The sequence below is a fragment of the Protopterus annectens genome, chromosome 14.part0 (assembly GCF_019279795.1).
Source record: "Protopterus annectens isolate FY-2018-M chromosome 14.part0, PAN1.0, whole genome shotgun sequence".
In the NCBI taxonomy this organism is placed as follows: Eukaryota; Metazoa; Chordata; order Ceratodontiformes; family Protopteridae; genus Protopterus; species Protopterus annectens.
In genome coordinates this window covers 277886012-277910124 of record NC_056748.1, presented here as the reverse complement: position 1 = coordinate 277910124, position 24113 = coordinate 277886012, and the positions used below count along the sequence as shown (strand labels likewise).

General features: G+C 38.3%; 1 protein-coding gene across 1 annotated transcript in view; it reads left to right on the top strand.

Moving 5' to 3' along the window:
- LOC122788950 (transmembrane protein 150A-like) overlaps positions 1–24113 on the top strand; it is a 656138-nt gene that overhangs the window by 380291 nt on the left and 251734 nt on the right. The window contains exon 5 of the mRNA XM_044055995.1: positions 11776–11843. Within this exon, the coding sequence (XP_043911930.1) occupies positions 11776–11843 (68 nt within the window). The remainder of the gene's footprint in view (positions 1–11775; positions 11844–24113) is intronic.

The following is a 24113-nucleotide window of genomic DNA, read 5'->3' as shown; positions in this document are numbered from 1 at the left end:
TCAGACTCAGAGGAGAGCTCAGTTTCTCATTCTTTCTGTGGTGGTTTCTCTTTCTTTGAGACTATTGCTAGAAGGTATACTGTTTTTAGTGAAAGAACAATGACGTTTCTTGGTCCCTTAGAAAATACTATGAGTTGTTACAGAAGGACTTTCCAGAAACCACACCCATTACTCATGTCTGCTTTACAGAATGTGTCTTACTGCCTGCAATTTTCCTGGTAGACACCAGCTGCCCTATAAAAGTAAAGAGACTCTTTTACATTTTATACAGTATTCCCAAACCTGACAAAGCAGTTCTGGCCTTAATTGACTCCACTACTGCTAAGCACTTAGTTAATTCACCATACTTTTACTAATAAGGATGGGCAAATTATTGATAGGCATGGGGAAAAAGTATATATTTCTACAACTTTGATTTTCAGAAATTTAAAATGTCCGTCTCATCTTTTAGAATTTGTTCTGACATATTGTGAAAATATGAGGAATGTTTTATGCACAGTTTCTCATTATGAAGGAAAAAGCTGCTTTAAATAACTTAGTTTATTTTATTGTACAGGTTTGCAGTGTATGTATGATTCTGTTGATACTTCTTCCAGGGCTATGACCACTAGTTCTTTTTTAAGGAGGTTTGCTTGACTGCATTCTCAGAACCTCCCAGATGATTTTAAAAATGAGATTTTAAATTCTACCATAGTGTTTGGCCCCTCTACTGCAGAGGTGATTAAAAGTGTGATGAAAGGGGCAAGCTTATCCAGGGAGTCTCTTAAGATTTTTCAGCCATCCTTTTTCAAATTGACCATGGGATTTTCTTTCTCTTCATTCAATCTTGGCAAAAAACAGAATAAACAGTCTCAACAAAATTCAAGTAAACAAATTTATAAGAAGAAGTGGCAAGGGGTTTCCAAAAAGTAGTCAAAAACCTCTGAAAACCAAGGACTGTCCAACAAGTATGAATGACAGTTCAATAGACCTTGTTACCCCCCCCCCCCCCAGGCCAATACTCTCTTCCTGAAGGTCTGAATCTCCATTTTCCTCTTTGGCAACAGATTGTTTCAGACAAATGGTTTCTGAGAATCATTCAACAAGGTTACAGATGGTAGTGGGAGGAAATTCCTATGATCCAGGTGGTCATTCCTCATCCTGCAGATCAAACTCTCATGTTTCCTTCTGTTCATCATCACATGCTGTCCCAAGGAGTAATAGAAGCAATTCCTCTTTCCCAATCAAGGAAGGGGTTTTATTCAAGGATGTTCCTAGTGTCAAAGAAAGAAAATGCTTGGAGACCAGTTCTGGATTATTCTTTCCTAAACCTGTTTGTGATAGTGCTCAGATTCAAAAGTATGTCACTTTACAACCTGTTACTATTACTTCCTCTTTCAAGTTTCCTGGTAACACTAGACTTAGTAGACGTTCATCATCACTTCCTTATTCATCCAGACTTCAAGTATAGCTTAAGGTTTTGTGTATCTCAATCACATCATCACTTTTCTGTCTTACCCTTTGGACTATCTACTGCACCAAGAGTTTTCACAAAGTGCCTTGTTCCAATTATAGCTCATTGCAGACTACAGTGTTTCCACATTTTTTGATATTTAGATGACTTGCTTATGTTTGCAGACTCTCTTTTAAAATGTCAGGAGTCTCTCTGTTGAGTGAGAGATCTCTTGCACAAGCTGGGATTCCAACAGGACATTTGAAGCCTTTCTTGACAACCTCACAAAAGACTGTGTTCTTGTCATGTCAACTTGACACCTCAGGTCAAAGAGCTTTTCTTCCACAGGAAAATTAGATCTATATCTAGATCTGTTTCTAAGGTTTTCCACTAAGACTTCGATCACTGCAAGGGAATACTTCAGAATTTTGGGTCTTATGGCATCTGAGTCTCATGATGCTCCTGACAAGCTCCACATTAGAAAGATACAGTGGTATCTGAAATCTCTTTGGTCCTGACATCAACACCCTTCATCTTTTCAGATCCCAGTACTGGGGTTTGTCTGAAAATAATTTTTTTGGTGGAGACGAGATGTATCCTTAAATCCAAGTCTCCTATTCTCCATCCCTGCTCCAAAGCAGTCAGTTACCACAGATGCTTCAGAGTTTGCCTGGGGAATAGTTTCAGGAAGGATAAAAATGCAGGGATTTGGAACACCAAGGGCAGATGCAAGCAGAAATATTAAGGAAATGCTTGCCCTGATCAAGGCACTCTGTGAATCATCTTTGGTCCCCGCAACCTCTTCATGTGGTACATCAACAAGCAAGGGGGAACCATGTTGTATCCCCCTTTGCAGACTAGCAATGTTAGCCTGGGATATAGCTTCACAGCATAATTACACTCCACAGTCATCCTACATTCCATCAGAGCAAAATTGTGTGGCAGACAAGCTGAGTAGGATTAGGGTAGACCTTCATAAATGGAAACTAGATATGGCGGTCTTCCAAGATTTGATCCATCTGTGGGGAGTAACTCAAGCAGACCTTTTTATCTCCTCTCTGAACAATCAACTGGCAAAATTTTGTTCCAGGACTCCATGCAAGAAGACCTGGAAAACAGATACCTTTTCTTTAGACAGAAATGTTCCTGTATGCCTTTCTACCCTTTCCACTAATATCCATGGTACTGTTGAAGATTCAGAAAGAATCCCCCCAAGATAATTGTGGAGATTCTATTCTGGCCCAGACAGCAGTAGTTCTCCCTTTTATGGAAATGGCCAGGAGGAATTACCACAAGCTTCCTCACAGAATGGAGGAACAGGGATGTTTGATACACCCCAACATCAATCATATTCACTTGACTGCCTGGATGATAGGGTCTTAATTCCTTTAAGGCACCTGTTTTCTATGGATGTGCAGCAGGTACTAATGGAGACAAGAAAGCCTGCTACTAGAAAATCATATATTAGCAAATGGAAATTTGTTTTAGTTGGTGCCAACAACCTAACCAGCACCCATTCAGGGCTAGCTGTTCTCTAGTTTTACAGTATGTGTGTATGCTGCTGTCCTATGGCCTTTCTTATTCCTCTATCAAGGCTTATTTATCTGCCATTTTAGCATGTCTACCCATGGATCCTCCTCTTTCAAGGTAGTCTTGTGTCAAAATGGTCTTGAAAGGGATTTTTGCATATGAAGCCTCCAAGTAAACAGGTGGCTTCTTCTTGGGAACTTAATTTTGTGTTAGAGAAGCTACAGTTGCTCCACCTAATCTGGCTGATTTGAAGTCCTTAACCTGGAAAATGGTTTTAATGATTGCTCTGACCTCTGCAAGAAGGGTTTCTGAGTTGCAAGCTCTTTGGTGAGTCATCCCTATCTCATTTTCCATAGGGGTAGGGTTTCTTTGAGAAATAATCCTTTTTTTATGCCTAAAAATGATATCCTAGTTTGCTTTAAACCAAACTATCCATCTCCATTTTTTTTTCTGAACCTAAAAATGAGGGGGGAAAATACTCCATACCTTGGATGTCCTCAGACAATTCAGATACTTTCATGACAGAGCTAAATCTTTCAGATCAAGCTATCAATTATTCATTTATTGTGAGGGTAAGAAGGGAAAACCTGTGCCAAAACAGACTATTTCCAAATGGTTGTCTAAGGCTGTTACCTTTTGTTATGCTCACCATGACAAATCTACTCCAGGCAGGTCAAGGCTCACTGTACAAGGACCTTGGCTTCATGTACGGCTTTTTCATTCTCTAGGTCTAGGTCACGTTTTGCAAGAACCATTCTCCAGGGGGTCCTAGACCCTTCTCCTTCCCATCCCACATATAGTTACTTATAGTAATCTACTCATATAGTAAGGTTACAGCAGCAGTTATCGATATGAAGAACATGGGGTAAGTTCAACTTATGTAACTGCACTACCTGTAGATGTTCGAATGATCACTGCTGACAGTAGCTGCTCCATCCCCTCTTGTTTTTTAGTGTGTTTTTTATGCTAGGGTTTGGACATTTATTGTTTGTTTTTCTTAGAATTGTCCTTTCAGGGCTTAACCTCCCTCTGTCTGTTGACAGGAAAGCTATGAAGGGCTTCACATCAAAATGTGTCTTTTATTCAGCTCAAGTAGAGCTGCATGACAGTTTGGGCATGTGGAAGGTGTCCAGAAGCTTTTGAAGATGGCCAGCTGTAATATCCTTGGCAGAATATAACCCATATAGCTAAGGTTACTGCAGCAGTGATCATTCAAGCATCTACTGTTATGATAAGTTCAACTTACACAACTGTACTTTATGTTCTTTTGAAGAAGTGCGGGAAAAAGTGTTATCATGATTTTCAGAATTTTTGGAAAATATTCACTTTACTGTAGGCATTTGAACACATTTCGAAGATTGCATGAGGTTTACTAATGGAGGCAGTCACCAAAAGTAAGGTTTTGGAATCTGAAAATTTGTTGGTTCTGTGATATCATTGATAACTTCAAAATTTAATGTAGTTGAAATGACAGTGTTTCCATTTTCATCTTCATATCTGTGGAATTGCAATGAAACTTTATTTTTTCTTTTTGGAAAAAAATGTGAAAAATATATTTGTTTTGTTGACCTGGTTAGCCTCACTAGGCCAGTAGCCTCTTTTCAGAGGAGACCTAAGGTGATATTATACTGACTATGAGCTGGGATGTGGAATAATTTCCTGCTCAAAAGCTCTTCACATCTATGAGTAAGTGGTTTGCCTTTCAGTGATTAGGCCTTATGTTGCACATCAGTCCCCAGTTTTTATCTACTGTAAAAAAAATGAAAGTGAAATTAATCATTTGTCATTCTGATACACAGCTATAATTTGTAAAAGCCACTATTAACATGTAAAGAACTGTACATGAGAATACACTGTCAAATAGTTCACTGTTGTGCCACTGTTTGTGCTAGATGATGACAAACTAGAATGTGAAACTTTCTCATGCAACATTTTATTTTATCATCAATAGCACATGCTGTTATTAATTCATATCACATTTTGCCATTGCATACAGTCCTGTTTTACAGGGTGGCCACGGTGGTACAGCGTTTAGCGTTGTCGCCTCACAGCAAGAAGTTCTCTTGTTCAATCCTCGGCTGGGGTGCCTTCTGTGCGGAGTCTGCATGGCCTCCCTGTGGTCGCGTGGGTTTCCTCCGGGTGCTCCGGTTTCTTCCCACATCCCAAATACATGCTGTAAGTAGATTGGACACACTAAATTGGCCCTAGGCATGAGTGTGTGCATGTGTGTGCCTTCTGTGGAAGGTTGGACGCCGGGCTGGCAACTCGACACCATAAAAACTCCACTGCCAATCATGAGCGGACAGGTGATCCACTGTGGCGACCCCTAACCGGGAAAAGCCGAAAGAAGAAGAAGAAGAAGATACAGTCCTGTTTTATCTGTAAATGGCACACTATGCATTTTTCATAAGTTGAGATGTTTGCCTGAAAAAAGATACTATTACACTTACAGTGTGTTGATGACTTCTCTTTGTATATTGCCATTCTGTTATAGCAGTCAAATATTTATGACTGATAAAGTGCACTTACAAGACTGACTGTATATAAACATGAGCTGTTATTCAGAATGGGTTTTGTTAATATGGCTATTCTTTATTATCCTATCTTGTACTCTTATAATTGTTTTTTGCATGAATTTTATCATTTACATTTGAACGTCTTGTCAGCTGATTATTTGCTTCTTACTAAGATATGCTCCTACTAAATTAGTGTTTAGTTTCTGTATACTTTATTTAGTTATTAAGTACCCCTTTTTAGTGGAAGCCCAGGAGAAAAGCTCTACACAAAACATACAAAAGTTAAACACATTACATCAGCAAGAATTACAAGAAGCATATCTGATTCAAGGGCCTGAAATATGATACAGTGTTTAGACAGTTACTCTTCTTCTTCTTCTTCTTCTTTTGGTTTTTCCCGGTTAGGGGTTGCCATAGCAAATCACCCGTCCGCTCATGATTGGCAGTGGAGTTTTACCATGTCGAGTTGCCAGACCGGCACCCAACCTTCCACAGAAGGCACACACACGTACTCTTATATGCCTTATAATTCACATATTACTAAGATCAAACATCGTTGCCTGACTGTAATTTTACTTTTTCTCGTTTTGTTTGTATATACATCATGTGACTACTTTTGTGAATACTTGTTTTTATTTATATTTAATTGCTGCTTCTGTCACAGATGTTTGGTATGCTTATATACTGGCCTGTGTTAATGTGTTTATGTGGTCTATGATTACTCGGGTAATAAAAAGCAATAAATATGCAAATACTTTGTATTCTAAAGCAGTGACCTACAGTACTTCATGGGACTGATGCTGATGTAACTGTAGACACATATGTATAGCTCTTCTTCTTACTACAGTATGGCTGAGCTGTTGCACATTTTATTTATTTATTTATTTTGACATTTGTTAACTGGGCATGTCCAACTGAGTATGTCCCCTTTTTTAGTGGTGGCTCGGTGAGAAAAGCTCTATACGGATCATCTATTAAAGCAGAAGCAACAAAGTACAAAAAATTTCAAATACATGACAGATGCCAAAATACAGAAGTAATTATAGCTACATAAAAAAATCTCAAAATAAAGTACAAAATAGATCAATCTGCAAGCAATAAAGTATACAAGTGTAAAAGAAATACAGAAGTAACTATAGATACATAAAAATCTCAGAATACAGTACAAAATAATACAATCTGCAAGCCCTAAAGTATAGACAATATGAAATAAGATACTAAGTAAAGAGTTGAGGAAGTAGGTATATAGGAGGAATAGAAAGCCAATAAAAGAATAGCTAATTTGCCCATGTACTGGGAAGTAATTTAAATATAATGGGCATATGGATTAGAAGAATCAGGAGAATAGAAAGGAACCATTAATTAGCGTCATGTTTTAGGGGAAGAGGTGAAAGTGGTAGTTACATGAAGTGAAAGATGAGTGGGTACAGAGTAAGGTAGGGCATTAGAAAAAAAGATAAGGGGACGTAAAAGGGGGAACTCAGTGAATTATCAGGGGAACAGTGAGAAGTGAGGGGAGTATGCAGGGGATGAGAGTGTTAGGTCGGGTTTTGGCAGGAGTAGAACCACGAGTTCAGCAGAGTCTCTTTTAATGCCTTTTTGAAGTTGAGAGTATTAAATATAGTTCTCATGGCTGGAGGAAGTCTGATTCAGGCCAAGACAACAAAGTTACTATATAGGTGTTGGCCAATTATTCTTTTGGGCCTATAGATTTTCAAGAGGTACTGGTCTGAGCTCCAGAGAGAGTTATTAGGTGTATGGAAAGAGATGAGGGATGAGATGGCGGGGCAGGAGGTAGGTTTGTTAATAATGGAGTGAGTAAGGAGCAGTTGAGCTAGGAGGTACTGGTGTGCGAATTCAAGCCAGTTTAGAGATCTGAGAGCAAGGCGGTGGCATGAATTGTAGGGTTGATTAGCTGTCAACCTAACAATTTTATTATAACAGAGTTCAGGTTTCATAATTAGAGAGGATTATAGGTGGCTTAATATTGGAGAGGCATAAAGAGGAGTGGGAAGTAGATAGGCATAGGTAAGGGAAAATCTAGAGTTCTTAGTGAGGAATTTTTTGTTTCCATAGAGTAAGCCTAGTTTTTGGTGAGTTTTTTATGCAATTTTGGACATGCAGATTAAATTTTAGTTGATCATTGTTGTTAACACCAGGAGCTTGGTTTGTCTTGCTATGCTTATTACAGTGTTGTCAAGGGATGAGGATGACAGAGAGACTTTGAGAGAAATAAGAGACGCTTAGCATAGTTTTCTTGGGATTGAGTACAAGTTGATTTCAGCCACCTTTTGACAGAGTTGAATGAGTTCAGGTTAAAGTGTGGAGGTGAGAAAGATTATCAGAAGCACAGATTATAGTGGTGTCATCCACATATTGTATAAGGGAGGACTGAGAACAGGAAGTCAGTTAGTGAAGATGTTAAACAGTAGAGGTGCACCAGTATTAGCAGAGAAGAGGTGTGAGAAGGAAGACAGCCACTTGACAGACTGCTGTCTGTTGGTAAGATAGCTTGAGAACCATTTGATTGTTGCATTGGAGAGACCAAGATCAGACATTTTAGTGAAAAGCTTGGGGTGAGAGACAGTGTCAAAGGCTTTGGAGAGGTCTAGGAACAGGCAGGATACTAGTTTATTGTTGTCTCTGGCTTGAGAGTTAGTATGAGTGAAGGAGATTAGAGCAGAAGTAGTGCTATGGTTAGGGCAGAATCCATGTTGGGTAGGTTTCTTGTAGAAGGTATTCAAGGAGCTGTTTGTGTATGTATTTTTCAAGTATTTTCAAGATGGGGGACAGGATGGCTATGGGTCTGTAGTTTGAGAGGTCAGTGGAGTGGCCTCCTTTGTGAATTGAAGTGCAGAATTGTTTCCAGATAGAGGGGACTGTAGATTCTTGGATAGATCTGTTGATAAGAATAGGGATGGGATAGGCTATAGAGCTAGTGAATAGCTTTAGGAAGACTGGTAGGAGATTATCTGCTGAAGGAGAGCAGGGCTTCAGTTTGCTTAACAATGATTTTATGTAGGCAGTGGACACAGGTTTGAGTTAAAAGGTAGATTTATGAGCTGAGGGAAAGAATGGAATAGTGAGACTGGAAGCATGACTATTCTGGGTTATTTCATTAACGGAGTCAATGAAATAAAGTCTGACCATAGTGGCGGTTTCTAGAAGAGAGTTGTTAGGGCAAGGTTAGGTATACTGGGATAACCTAGGCAAAGAATCTTATTAATGGTGTTCCATAATTTTTTAGGATAGTTGTGATGGCATGTTTGAGGCTTTATATAAAAGTTTTTTTTAAATCATTATTTACTTGTTTTTAGTGAGGTTGCGGAGTTCTTTATAGGTTTGGAGGTGAACGGGGGATTTTGTTTTTAGCCATTTCTTCCATTCAATATCCCTTTTGTGCATTAGGCAGCAAGTGGACTGAGAAAGCCAAGGTGCAAAGTGAGATTTCACTCTGATTTTTCTAAGAGGGAATAAGGGTGTTGAGAATGTCTGGAAAAGTACAGTTAAATTTAAGAACAGCTTCCTCAAGTGGGAGGTTAAAGAGGAAGAACCAGTTTATGGTGGAGAGACTATTGTTTCACTCATCAAGGTTGAAGATAGCAAGACTATGGCACTCTGTATATTTGTGTTGCTTAATTTGATGAGGAGAGTACATTTGTTTGGCGGAGGGAAGGTGGTCACTTATGGAGTCAGGCAGTATTTTGGGGTTGTGGTAAAAGTTTGGATTGGATACTAGGATCCAGTCTAGGACAGAGCTGGAGTTGGTTTGTTTGCTGCAGTGGCTAGGGGATGAAGTTAGTTGCATGAAGCCATGAAGATTTATGTTAGAGTTAGGGGAGTCTAAGGTCAGGGTTAGCCAGTCAGTATTAACATTCCCCAGAATTATTGTTTCATGTGATATGTAGTGAGTGATGCAGTAGAAAACGTATTCAAGAATGGGGATGTTATTGCCTGGGGATATATATATATATATATATATATATATATATATATATACACATATACATACATACACACAAACATGAAGTTTGCAGTTGACAGTTAAGAGTTCCGTGGGATGAAATGTGGGAGTGAGATGGATGAAAGTGACAGTCTAAGCTGGTCAGAATATATTATTGCTACACCTCCTCCTTTTTTGTGGATCCTCTCAGAGTGGAAGATGTTGTACCCAGGGGGAAGAATTTCAGTGTCGATAATATGGGGTTTGAGCCAAGTTTCAGTGAGAATTATCATATCAGGATAGTGTTGGGCCATCCATGAGTGAAATTCACTGACTTTGTTGAGAATGCTGTTCATTTTTAATAAACTTATGGATAAGCACATGGTAGTGGACATAGAGTGGGGGGAAGGAGTCATGAGAGGGAGATGTGTGAGGGCCAGGGTTGGGTGAATACCTCCTGATAAGAAAATACTTTTGGTGATGTGTAGCAGTGTAAGTATTTTGGAGCTGTTGATGTGGTATTTAGGCCTAATTTTGGGAGGGTGTGGGGGGGGGGGGCTAATTTGATCTTGTGTAACAGCGGATCAGATGGGCTAAAAGATAGTGTGCTATAGAGATAGTGTAGAGTTTTTCAAAGATCCATTGAGGGTGCAGTAGGGTAGGAGGTAAGTTTATGGGAGACAGTTCAGTTTGATAAGAGGAAAGGTGAGCGAGTAGAAGAAGGAGTAGTAGAGACATGGATGAGAACCATGCTTAGGGAGGATGGAAAGGTAGGAGTGGTGGAAGTTAGTGAGAAATTGAGTAGGGAAGGTTGGAGTGGTGGAAGTTATGAGAAATTCAGTACGCTAGAAAAGTGGGTTGCTGTGCAGTGAAAGAGTAATTCTGAATGTTGAGGAAGGGGATAGAATGGAATTAGTTATAGGGAGTGTTACAGAGAGGAAGAGTATGGGGGAAGTGAATAAAATGTATGTAGTATGAAATAAGGGACTAAAGTAAAGTGGAAGGTGCTGGGGAGAAAAGGTGTGGTTTAGAGGACAGTGAAGTATTTCAATTGGTAAGGGCTGGGAAGTAGAGGAGGAGTGTTAGAGAGGAAGGATGCGAGTGTCAATTGGAGAAGATGAACATGAAGAGGTGGAGAAGGAGAGGAGGGGAAGAGTGACAGCATAATTTCAGAGTAAGTGGGGGATGGTGGGAATTGGAGGTAGGGTAGGGGAGTGGAGTGAGCCTGAGCAAAGCAGGCTGAGCCAGATTCAAATAGCCGAATGTTGAGAAAAACAGTCAGGAAGTAGAACGCTGCTTGTTTTATAAATGTTTCCACAATGTAACTGAAGGAAAATATGTTAATTATGCCATTTTATTGTACCTATAGGAAAGACTTGTAGCTAGGAATCTTGTAGCATGGTAGTCTGGATGAGAAACTGAAAAATAAGGAGGGAAGCTAAATAAATAAATAAATAACAAAATAAAGTATGTAAGATAGTGAAGGAGAGTGGAAAACAGGGTCAGATAAGAAGTGGAGGTTTTAATAAATACAGTTAGATAGATAGTAGTGGAGAGAGGAGAACAGAGTAAACTAGGGATAAGGAGCATAGAGCAGAACTGATAACTTGAGCAGGGAAGGAGGGGATTAAGTGCAGAGTAGCAGGAGGGAATTGTGATGTGTGATACAGCTATGAGGAGGTATGGACCAGAAACAAGGCTGCAAGCTGTATTAGCTTTCTGGGGTCCATGACTTGGAGACAGACCATTACTTGCGACCAGGAATAATGAGGCAGTTGGTGTCAGGAGATGGAAGAGGGTCCTTAAAAACAGTAGGCTGAGAGCTGCAGCAGCTTTCTGGGCAGAGGAAATCAGTATTAACTATCATAGACCGTTACCTCTGTGAACTTCATTTATCTAACCACCGACAATTGGGGAAACTTGGGATAAATATGGCTAGGCTTGTAAGGGCTCCAGGGTTGTTAGCCTAGTAACCTTCTATGAACCTCTGAACTTATATGAATATTAATTTAAGATAAAAGCTTTAGTTTAATGTTCCCAGTTGGACCCAGGAGCTGCTGTTTTGCTGAATTACAAATCCACAGAATAAGAGACCAGTCTGTTTCTCACATTCCTGGTTGGTAGTTTAGCATTGAGATGGAGAACTACAGACTGGGACCATTTTAGGTATTCTGCTCTTAGCTCAGAAAGGAACAGCACCTCACTCCCCATCACTTAAAAGTTGTTAAATGAAACATGGAACAGACCTTCATAGATTATGTGCCAGTTTAGGCTCAAATAATGATGTGTGTTGCAAAAGTATCTGTGGAACTGTGACAATGCTTAGTGACTTTGTATCTTTTTCCCCCCTGCAGTAAATGTGGTACAGTGCCTCCAGAAAGCTGTCTATTTGGTCTGATCTGCACCTTGGGATCCTTTATGGGTAAGTTATCATGTAAAGATAACATTTGCATTTATCGTGTTGGATAGCACAACTTGTGAGTTGGCAGAACATTTTAAAAAAACACAGCAGTGGCCATCATTTTGTATATATTTCTTACATTGTGTATAAAACTGCAAATTCATTTTGAATATAATGTTAGGATATACTTTTTTAACTGGCTTCGTTTACTATTTCAAAATTTTAACTGCTAAATGATGTAACATCTTCCTGTAGGAACATGCCCAGAAAATGAATCCATTACAAAAAAAGTAGAAGAGGGCAGAGACAATATTCACATTTGCTAATATAACATGTTCTAACTTAATTGTAAAAACGAAAACCCCGAAGGAAACTGTCCACAGGTATTGATCGAATAATCCAATAAACAAGCGTAATAACTGTGAAAAACGTAATGTAAGCACTTTTATTTTACAAGAACTTTCGGAAGGCTTAATATCCGACCTTCTTCAGACAAAACAGTTAATGGCAAAGAAAAGTTAATATAAATACTTTTACCCCACCCTATTAATAGACTCTTAATTAAGAGCCCGCCTTCATTTAAAAACTCCTTGTACTTCTAAATGTACCCCCCAACACTCATGATGTTCATAAAAAGCAAATGAAAACATTTTTTAAAACATTTTTTAAAAACCATTCATTAAAAAGTTCATATGTTCTAACTGTAAATCATATAAACAGTTATTTGTTTAATAATACACTGTTAAAAAGCAACATTTAAACTAATAAAGGATCATTCCTATTATGTTTGATTCCAGTTATATGCACAAATATGCTTATCTTTTCTAACTGTAAATCATATAAACAGTTATTTGTTTAATAATACACTGTTAAAAGCAACATTTAAACTAATAAAGGATCATTCCTATTGTGTTTGATTCCAGTTATGTGCACAAATATGCTTATCTTGAATTGATGTAGAACATAAGTCCTTGTGCATGATGCAAGGTAGCCCTTTACACGAACCTAATATAAGGCAGGTGTAAAGCGACCATCCCTCACTAGAGCCTCCCAAGTGTCTGGTGCAATACCATGTTGTAATATAAAAGCCTACCCCCCAAAAAATGGATAAATTACCTCTATCCATCTGACGATAAGGGAGAAAAGACCAGAAACCCAGAAGCTGGCAAGATTTTATAAACCTATACTATACTGGGTGAGATCCAATTGTCTATGTGTAGGCCTGACCCTATCCAAGACTCATGATGTAAAATGAAATAAAGGCCCTAAGGTGTGTGGGTACTGGTCACGGGATGCTATTGGGTTCAAAACTATAATAGGGATACTTATTATCTCCTCAAGGCCAGATTTTCTAACTTAATGACTGCATTTCATTTACTCTTCCTGTATAATTTGTTGATATGAATCATTGCTGTACATCTCTTTCATTTTGCATATCCAAAATGGGACATAGCTGGTTGCCATATGTGTGCTGTGTATGCTTGCGTGTTTGTGCTCTTTTGCTGTAGTTTTTCCCTGAAGATTTGAATCTGTGATGCTTATCATAGGGTCACTGATAATTTAGTGAGCATATGTTCATAGGTGTATACTAGGCTAATGGCCCTGGGGCCTTTACAAGTCTAGCCCATAGGATTACCCTGGCATCGTGCCACCCGACCTTAGTTCCGAGTACCTCTGTCGAATAAAGCCATTGAAGTAATCCTTGGGGTGAATTTTCTACTTCCTATCCACTCATCAAGATTTCTCTTGAAGATGGCCAGTGAGGTGCTCTGCTTGACATGTATGGGAAGTCTATTCCATAGCATGGGCAGTCTCTGGGTTATGAACCTGTCCCTCCAGCATGTTCTGTTGATTGTGGAAATGAGGTTGAGGTCTGTGGAGCGTGTTGTGTGGAGGTATTGGGATTTCTTTAGATGTAGCATTTCTAACAGAGCTGGGTCAGACATGACTTTGTAAGTCAAGCAGAGATCACCTCTAAATTGTTGATATGAGACAGAGAATAATTGGAGTTTTTTTTAGTCTGTCCATACAGGACAAATCTTTAAGGCCTAGGATCCTCTTTGTGAGGTACTTTTGTGGCCTCTGCAGTTGTTGCAGGTGTTTAGTGAGGTACATTCCAAATGAGGCATTGTACTCAATGAATGGCCTAATGAGGGAAGAGTAGAGGGAGACAATGACCTCTTTCTTCCTGGATGCAAAACCCTTAATAATGAGATGTGGCACATAGAAGGACTTTCTGACCACAGTGGAAATGTGGTGGTCAAAACAGAGGTTGCTGTCAACCTGTGTTCCCAGATCTCTGATAACAACTTCTGTATTCAGTGTATTTCCAACGATGTCGTGATTTATGGGAAGTGGGGTTTTTCCCCAAGGGGATAACGACACATTTTTTGGCATTGACCTTAAGGCCATAGTTCTGACACCAGTCATTAGTCTCAGTGAGGCCTTTCTGTAGGATGTCAACATCACTTGGGGAGTTACTAACAGCTCCCAACTCGCACTCGTCTGCAAACTTTGTCAGCCAGACTCCCTTCATGTTGGCCTGGACTTCAGAGAAGTATATACCAAACAGGAGAGGACACAGAACCAAACCCTGTAGGACTTCACTCGTGACTGGTCGGCAGTCTGACTTAGAGTCAGCTACTTTCACACTGTAGGTTCTATCTGTGAGCCAGTTTGCAACCCACCCAGTGATATAGGGGTTGATGCCTAGCTTAGTGAGTTTTTCTATGACTCCTGAGTGGGGGAATGGTATCAAAGGCCTTGGCCAGATCAAGGAAGGCTGTATGAACCACCTTGCCTTCATCCACAGCTCTGGTGACCGACTCAAAGAAGTCGATCAAGTTGAGCAGGCATGATCTACCCATCACAAAACCAAACTGTGTGGGATCCAGAGTTTGGAGATTCTCTATATCTTTGTTTATTAGGTCCATGATGATGCGTTCCATAGCGTTGCATATCAGACTCGTCAGGCCACAATCATCAGGAACCATTAATGTCCTTATGCATCTGACAGTTAAAAGGTACCTTATACTATCTTGCAACATGACTAAACCCACATTGTGTGCTAGGCAGATATTTCAAGCATGCAATATGTTTGCAGAAATAACTATTTGCTTATTTTGAGGTATTAAGTACTCCTCACAAAGTAGATAATTATTTTTAGAACCCAGGTGTCTCACACTGTTTACAAACTGGATAGTTCACTTGCTATCTTAAGAAGTGCCTTCTAAGTAAGCTTAGCTTAAAGAAAATGGCAGTGAAGTACTTATAGCTTTGTCAAGATATAATTTAGGATATATGATGTTTTGTAATAAAGGCAAACTGTAAAAATGTTTAACAGTTGTTAAGAAAAAGCTATCTTGCATGGCAAATGGCCCATAAATAAAATGTCTTAATTGTAGTTCTCCCTATGTTTGCACTGTGGAAACCTTTTAGTGCTACATAAAGCACAGTAATGTTAAAATTTGAAAATAAAAATAGTGATATACTTAATAACAACTGTTCATGTGACAACTCATTTGCTGTTAAAGTGTATTGGCACACTTTCCTTAGCAAATGTAAATAACCAACAATTAGTGATGGGAGTAATTGCTTTCCTACAAACCAAATAATGTTTTACAGTGTTTGGGGTAAATAGTGTACTGCTTTCACAATTAATTTCATTCATAAGCACCAGAAAATGTTCTTGACACTGAAAACGCCTGACATGACCGTGTGAAAGACTGTATACACAATCCTTCACTTCCTACATTATTGTATAAGCTATCATTTTTTTTCATGCTAGCTGCAGCAATATGGGAGTCTTATATCCTAATAAGACAATTTGGGTGTGATTTCTCACAGGTGGAACACCCATCCTTTAAAATTTAACATATTTGATGTTCTATTTGTGAAACAATAATGTAAACAAGTAGCTGTTCCTCTAAAGAAGTGTGGTGCTTTTATTACCCATAATACATTGCACATGTATGTAAATTATCACCAGTACCTAAGTTTACATAATTTTGTGTGGTCATAAGGAAAAACTGAGTCAACAGTAAAAGTAAAATATAAAAAAGTCACAATCTTTGTTTTGTTTTCAAACATCCTTTAGCCTCTGTCTGTGCTGCTTTTGGTCTAAATGTGTGGAAGGCACTGTAGCTTTGCACTACCAGAGTATTTTCTGCAGCCTTAAACCAAGTCTTGGTAGCAGCACAGATGTTTACATTATCCAAAGTGAGGAGACCTTGTAGGATTTCTTGCGTAGGCTCCTAACATTGAGCAGTAACACCTTAAGGTTTCTTTAAGCTTTTTTCTTTTTTTTTTTTTTTTTTTTTTGCTATGCTGGTAGTTCTATCTTTTTGATATTAACGGAAAGGCTGTAAGGGGTGGATAAAGTTTTAACCAATATGTGAAAACCCAGGGGGGATAGGTGCAGACCATTCTTGGCAAAGCAATGTGTTCTGTTAACCATGTCTTCTCATGCTGATAGATATTAGATTTCCCTGGAGTGACACCAGAAACTAAGCCAGTTATTAAAGTCAATCATTTTCTGTTCATACTGTGGCACATGCCTGTCTCACACATTCATAGAGATGCATAATGTCTTTTTTCATATAGTCCAGTGAGGTATGTCTCAGGTCATGTAGATCCACATGGACTATGATAGAATCGTATTGGTGCCTGTTGTGCAGTGATTTGAATTTGCATGGGATATTACAGATCCTAGTTCCAGATAGGCATCTGTTATCTTCTCATTGTCCAACCTGCTGAGAGGGGCATGTGTGTGTCATATAATAGAATCCCCTATGACAAGAATCCTAGGTAAAGTGTTTACTTCCCTTATGGACTTTGTTCCTAGGGATCATTGGATGTAGGCTTATGTGTGGTGTTAGGTATTACTTTCGGTGTGTGCTTTAGTAATTGCTGACAATAGGTGATGCTGTTTGATGGCTTAGAAGGACTCTGAGGTTTGGAAAGGTTTCTTTTAAATGCTTCAGCATAAGAAGGTCTGTGTGTGTAGTGAGCAGTATGTGTGAAAGATTTAGTTTGTGTTCTTGACAACCTTGTTTTTAAGTGAGATTTTTCCTCCAAGAAAGTAATATATGTACATCTCTTACATACTGTGTTAATTTATCTAAGGCTTAAAAGATTGACTTGAGTACAAGACAATTGCTGCATTGTCGCAGGATACCCACATCTACCAAGCTGGCCACAGAGATATTAGGAATCTGCAAATCTGCGTTGTCAGGCCCAATATTAGGTTGAGCTGTTATGGTTTAGGCACTTGATTTCACAGGGATCACCTGAGTGGTGTCTAGGGTTAAGGTTAGATGTTAGATAGTGTTATGATCTGATATTAGTGATGTTTGATGCTCTAACTGCTCAGTTTAAGAGCATGCAAATCCTTTCTGTGTTTCAGGCTAAAGTCCTAAGTAATAGCTTTATAGGTTTGCTACTTTAAGCCCTTTTGTGGGTTTCCCAGCTCAGAGAGACCAGGCTACCTTAATACTCCCACTAGAATTGCAGTCCCAATCTTCTTAATTTAAAACACACTTTAGTTAGCCAAAAGTGAAAAAAATATCAGAAACAATCGAACAACTAGCTACCACGAGTAATTTTCACTTGGCTTACCACTGTGTTTCCCAACTCAGACAGACCAGGCTATCTTACTACTAGGTTAATTACCACAAGCTGTAGTTACAACTCACACAACTGGCCTAAGCTGGATTTAAGTTTCTACAACACAGAATTAAATGAACAATGCTAATAATCCACTTAAGAGCTCAGAAAAATAACAATGGCTACTATTTGAAAAGTGAGTAAAACAAAGAACTGGATGAGTAGTGCTGATAATATAATTAAGAACACAAGGAAATAACAATGGATGATGTCAATACCAAATCAGTTTTCTAGCTTTAGATTCAGAGTCAGAAGAGAGCTAGTAAAAATGCAGTAAAATGACTGCCTACTCAGAACACCTAGGCCCTGCACAGAAACTAGTTGAAAAGCAATACAGGCTATAAAAATGCTTTAAAATTAATAACTTTAACTTCAGACAAAGAGCAAGCACAACACACAAAACTGATTTAAATGTTAAGACAATTTAAATGTACTTCCCTGAGTGCAAAATGTAGTTCAAATGCTTTCTTTTCAAGCTTCCAAGCTTCCTTCAAAAGTTTAAAGGTGTCCCACTGGGCCTCATTGCCTTGCCTGACATTATCTTTTTTAGTTCACTTATGAACATTTCCTTTTTGCAAGGACTTGGGTCATTTCCATTGTTTCCTTACAGATATTATCTCAAACCTACAGACACAGCACATTCAGCTATTTGTTGTTCAGGCAATTTGAAACATATCTCTTAACCTCTTAGTGCAAGAAATCTGGACAAGGCCAGGGGATAAAGGACCAAACTCAGGTACAGATTTTAAATATTGCTATATAAACTTAGGAAGTTGCTAAAATAACAGATTTTGATTTAGCATGTATTTTTGAAGGATAAGATGTCTGAAACACCAATATGTGCCATTATTCAGTGACTTCAATTGTCATCAGTTTGCCAGAAAAACATAAATTTTATGACGAACAGACCAAAAATATCAGACAAAATTTTGGACATTCTGCAAAAATCTGTACATTTGAGAGGTATGATTTAAAATATATCAGAGAATAGCTGAGACAGAATTAAGGGAAGGGTATCTGCAGGGGTGCTAGCTATATTAAACAGGCAGACTTGATGGACCCCAAATCTGCTCTTGTCATCTTCTTTGAAGGTTCATTTGTTTGAATGTTCGTACCCATGTACATTAGCATACTAATCTGCTGTTCTTTATAGTCGTTATGGTGTATCTATACCTGTGTGTGTGTGTGTGTGTGTGTGTGTGAGAGAGACAGCACCATATGCTGCTTCAGTGATACTGCTGAAGAACCATGTAGAAATGTTATCTAAGGAGGGGAATAAGTCATGAGCAGTGAGACCTGTCGCTGCATTTGTAGCTGCTCACATGGGTAAAATACCCACAGCAAATAAAATTTACAAAATCACTTTGGATTCCTTTAATCAGTTCCTACCTTCTTATTTAGCTACTGAAGTACTGCTACCCAGGAGTATCTATATGTCTTTAGTAACTTGTAACTAATGAGTCCCTGAAACCAGTCATCAGAATTTTCTTTGAAAGTCCATATTTATCTGAAGAAGAAAATTCAATCTGTCACTAATGGCATATAGTAGAAGGAAGAAACCATCTATTCTATTGTTTGTGTGTCTGTGTTTGTGTGTGTATATATATATATATATATATATATATATATATATATATATATATATATACACACACACACACACACACACACATATATATTATGAGATACACAGATGTGTTCGGGGGGCTTTAGTATGTTCTTATCGACTGAAAGAAGAAAACAGCAAGCCAAATCAAAGATTCACTGTGTGTTTTTTCTTTTTCCATTTTTTTTCAAAAGTTCCATGTGATGCTTAGCCCACATTCTTGAAATTTATTGATCACATTTGCCCTGACAAATGTCTTATAACAGACACTTGAGAGGACTCTTTTCATTACATCTCAGTGGCTGTCTTCAGGCGGCAACCAATATGTGTACTCTAATAGTTTGTTGTTACATCTTAGAACATAAGAGGTGAGCCTGAAAAATCGTCTTGACACCAGAGGGTATTACCTGCTAATGCTCTTCCATTTGAGAAGGGATCCATAGTCTACTAAGAGCTGCCCTTATTTTAGAAACCAATTACAGAGGAGTAAAACTGTCTTTCCTTGTTCCAAGATCATGAAGCTGAGAGCGATTATGAACTTCAGTAATTGTCGCACATATGTAGAATGCAAACAGTTCCATTTGATGTCCTTGAAAGGCTCCTTGTCTCTCACCTTCTAGGAATGTAGACTTTATCCTCTGGGATTTAGGATGCTCTTCTTGTATTCTTACAGTTTCTTTCTTTTCTGAATTTAAGCCATTCTTTGCAGATATATTACATTCAGTGTACCTGGGAAGGTGAGATCTGCAAATGTGGTATTGACTAGAGTATCTATGGTATTACAGTGGGATGAAACGGCTAGGCTTGAAATTACCTCTGGCTCGATAGCCTAGTAACCTGCTATGACCCTATGATCCTATGGCTTCCTCTTACAAAGAGATGCTCCTCTGTTTTCTAGTCATTGCTTCACCTAATGATTAATCAATTTTTGTTATATTGTTATGCTTAGTGCACAAGACTTGTGGAGCCATTCATTCCCAAATTTCCCACTTACTCCAGTTCAGAGTCATGGAAGAGGCAAAGCCTATGCTAGTATTTAGTGGGCACAGCTGTTATCCATTCCAGCTTGTAAGAAGACACTGTCTGTGGTTTACGTTTGCAGCATCTGAGCAGCAGTGCTTTGCCCACCGTTATTTAGCCTGTGCTTTCACTACTCACTAAAAGTTTGGAAAGCATGGCTAGCCATAGTGCCAGTTTTATAAACATAACTTTTAAAGTCTTAATTAAAGAAAAGAATCTACTATGAAATACCCAGCCTTCAACCATTCTTCCAATATTGAAGGTACTCATACTTTGAAGCATGGCTGTAGGTGCACTCATACTTGCTTGTGCAATCATCTTCTTAAAATGAGATTGCAAAGTAATGTAAGAACTTGCCATAAAAGAGAGAGAGAAAGAGACGGGGAATGAAGTATGTTGGCAGGCAGCGCATTGCAGCAAGTACTGCTTTTGCTTTTTTATCTCATTTTCCATTTTATGTCCATGTGTTTGCAGACCCTCACACTCCTGAGGCACCTAACGTCTACCCATCCTTATTAATACTGAGCCCCTGCTCCTACTGCTGCCGTTGCCTTATCTGTAGATTACTCACAAGCACCAATTTACTCTATCTGCTAAATGAAAGAAATAGACAGTACTGGAATGAGGTGCCATCACCCATTACCCAAAACTACATTTTTTAACCTAGCTTTCTGCCCACAAGACCTTCATGCAGTAGTCCTAGTACTTTTGATGTGCATTTATATTGTTTGCGTATTTTCCACGAGTTTGAATTTGTTTTCACTGGTGTCTCCTGCTGCTTCTGACATTATAAAGACATATGGGCGGGTGGATTGGATATAATGAATTCACCCTAACTGAACATCTGACTGTAGTTTTGTTTGTGTGTGCATGTGAGTGTGTGTGCATGTGCTCACCCTGAATTGGACTAGCATCCTAAGGCTGATACTTGCCTTACACCTATCGCTTGCCAGAAGAAGTGACCCTCCATGACCCTGAATTGGCATAAAAATGGAGGATGGACTGAGATTTTTCCACCACCTTTCTCATACTTATTTTATATCTGTATACTGTGTGGTGTTCTTATTCTATTGTTGTGACATTGCCGCCTGTACATTTTTATGACAAAAGTAAATCACACAAATCTTGGAGGTCTGTATGTCACGCTTGTATTGTTGGTACAAACAACTCAGTGGACACAGTGCAGTCTAATCATATATAGTCAGTCTCATCACATGTGTTCAATGTGTCTTATAAAATATTTTCAGGAGCTGTGCATAAACTAGAAACTGTTTTAAGGCTCAGCTTGCATTATATCCACACAGCCCAGATGAAGCAGCTTTGGCTGTGAAAGCGCTCACCTCTTTACTTCTTGAATTAAATTGTATGATGATTTTATCAGCCATGGTCTGGTATCTCCTATTCTTTTTATTTAGTGTCACTTCTTTGTTGCATATTAATGTAAAACAATTGTAATGCATTTGTATTAATTAATACAGTACTGCTAGTCATGTAACTCCACGTCCTATTAGATGTAGTCATTGTCTCTTTGTATATGTAGATAACTTAGATCATTTTCCCCAGTTACTATTCACTTCTGTGCTTTTCTCTCATACTTCTTCCCTTTAGGGTTTCTGTTTCTGAAGTCAGAAGACTACAGTTCTTCACACTGAATCCCAACTGTCATATCCATGCACAGTTTGCCAGCTTGTAGAGATGATTTTGGGAACCTATCGATTTATGAACTGTAGGTTTACCTAATGCCAGTAAATGGAAGGAAAGCTGATAAAACAACTTTCACTGACAGTGGGGATCCCATTTTTTCTACTGTTGTGCAGCCTCAGAGTAGGAATACATAAATTGTTTCAGAATTATTTTTTTTGGTTTATCAACATTCAGTAGAATTGTTGTTGATGCACTGTCATAGTTCCATAATTTTACAGTTTCTGTCATTAAAATTATTACTAGTGCCCTGATATTGGCAAAAAAATCAAAAAAGACTCACTTTATCACACAGTCTTTTATCTGTGTCAGATACATAATGCTAAAAAGACCTGGATTTAACTTTTAGCTTTGTAACATACCTGAAGTTAAAGGCTTTTATCCTGACCACATCCTTATGTTACCCCTGCCCACTGGTCAGTTCTTAATTTATGTGCACAACCTTTATCCAGTCCTGTTGCTGTTAAGATTGTAAGACTTAAAATCTTAAATCTTAAGACATTAGTGATCTGTGTCTTAAATTCCACTACCTTATGGACAGAACCCTTCATGGGTGCTGTTTTCCTTATTTTTGAATATACCTTGCCGACATTTATTTATTTATTTACTTACTTACTTGGTTATACCCGCGGTGGTGGTGCTGCAGTAGCGTTGCCACCTCACAGTAAGACGCTGCCGGTTCGATTCTCAGAGCGTCTTCTGCATGGAGACATGCGTGAATGGGCGTACCTTCGTTGAAGGTTGTGTCTTCTGCGTGGAGACATGCGTGAATGGGCGTACCTTCGTTGAAGGTTGTGCGTCAGGGCTGGTAACTCAGCACATAAAAATCAACTACCAATCATTAGCGGACCGGAGTTCTGCTGTGGCGACCCCTAACCGGGAAAAGCCGAAAGACACAAAAAACTTACTTACTTGGTTAACTGGATAAATGAACTGGACCATTTTCAGTTATGACTCGGGCCAAATGACAGCAACAAACATACAGCATTATATACATGAACAAGAATTAAATCCAAGTTGAAAACCACGGGACACACCACGAGAAGTGAAGGTTTCTTCTTTTTATTCAAAACAGCATAAAAACAGAAAAGATAAGCGCTTTCGCGTGCTAAGATGCACGCTTCTTCAGATCTCATTAAACAGTAGATACATCCTGTTTCAAATAGTAAACTGCAACCAATAAAAATACAATTCTAATTAGCAGCTTAACAGCTTCAATTAAAACTTCCTATTCATTTATTCAGTTAATCTGTGGTTTCCTGTTAGGTAAATACCTAATCATTCACTGTTGTAACTCAAACGAACAGCAAATAAACAAAGCCAAACGTTACAAAACTATATTGGATGAACGTTCTCAGCAAACCATTACATTTAAAATTCACTTCTTATTGTCATTAGTGTACTCGTGCTGATAAATCATTAGTGTCATGCTGCTGCTACTAGTACCAAGTTAAAACCAAAAAACATAATAAAATTAAGCAATCTATTCTTGAAACACATATAGACTTTTGTAACAGTCTATCTAAATGCGCTTTATTAAAGGTGAACAATCACTGTTAATTGAAACTTAACAATCATTCTTCAGCATAAATTTAGTTGGAAAGACTCAGTAAATCTATAGATCTGAGTTGCTTGTAGGACCTGCTCGTTGTTGATATATTCATGTAATGTAAATATTATAGAACTGTTTCCTACTCTAAGACAACATCGAAAATACTTTATTAACAAATAACGCTGAAATGTTTCTCCTGTGCCTACGTGCGTGTGCGCTATATCTAATATTTTGTGTGGTTGTATTACTCTAAAACAACATCAATAATACTTTATTAACAAATAACGCTGAAATGTCTCTCCTGTACCTACGTGCGTGTGCGCTATGTCTAGTATTTTATATTAGGTAGATTAACCTGCCTAATATTAAGACTATTGGAAGTAAAGTCTTCCACGTAAAGTACACTAACTACTAATTGGATTATATATGTGTCTGAATTTGACTTACAAATACGGACCCTATAAATAATGAGACTTGAAATAAAAAACAAAAAATAATAAAACTTAAAATAAAAAACAAACAGCCTTAATTACAATATAAAACATATGTAATTTCATTAACTAATAAATAAAATTCCTCAGTTCAATAACGTAAATATAATAAGTCTATCATACAGTACAAAATTTATATATATATTTCATTAATAAGACAGTTCACTTGGACTAAATATTATCTCATCCATATTAGATCATTTAATAATATAAATGTTAAATTCTATTTTATAGCGTGTCTTCAGCAAAAAATATAT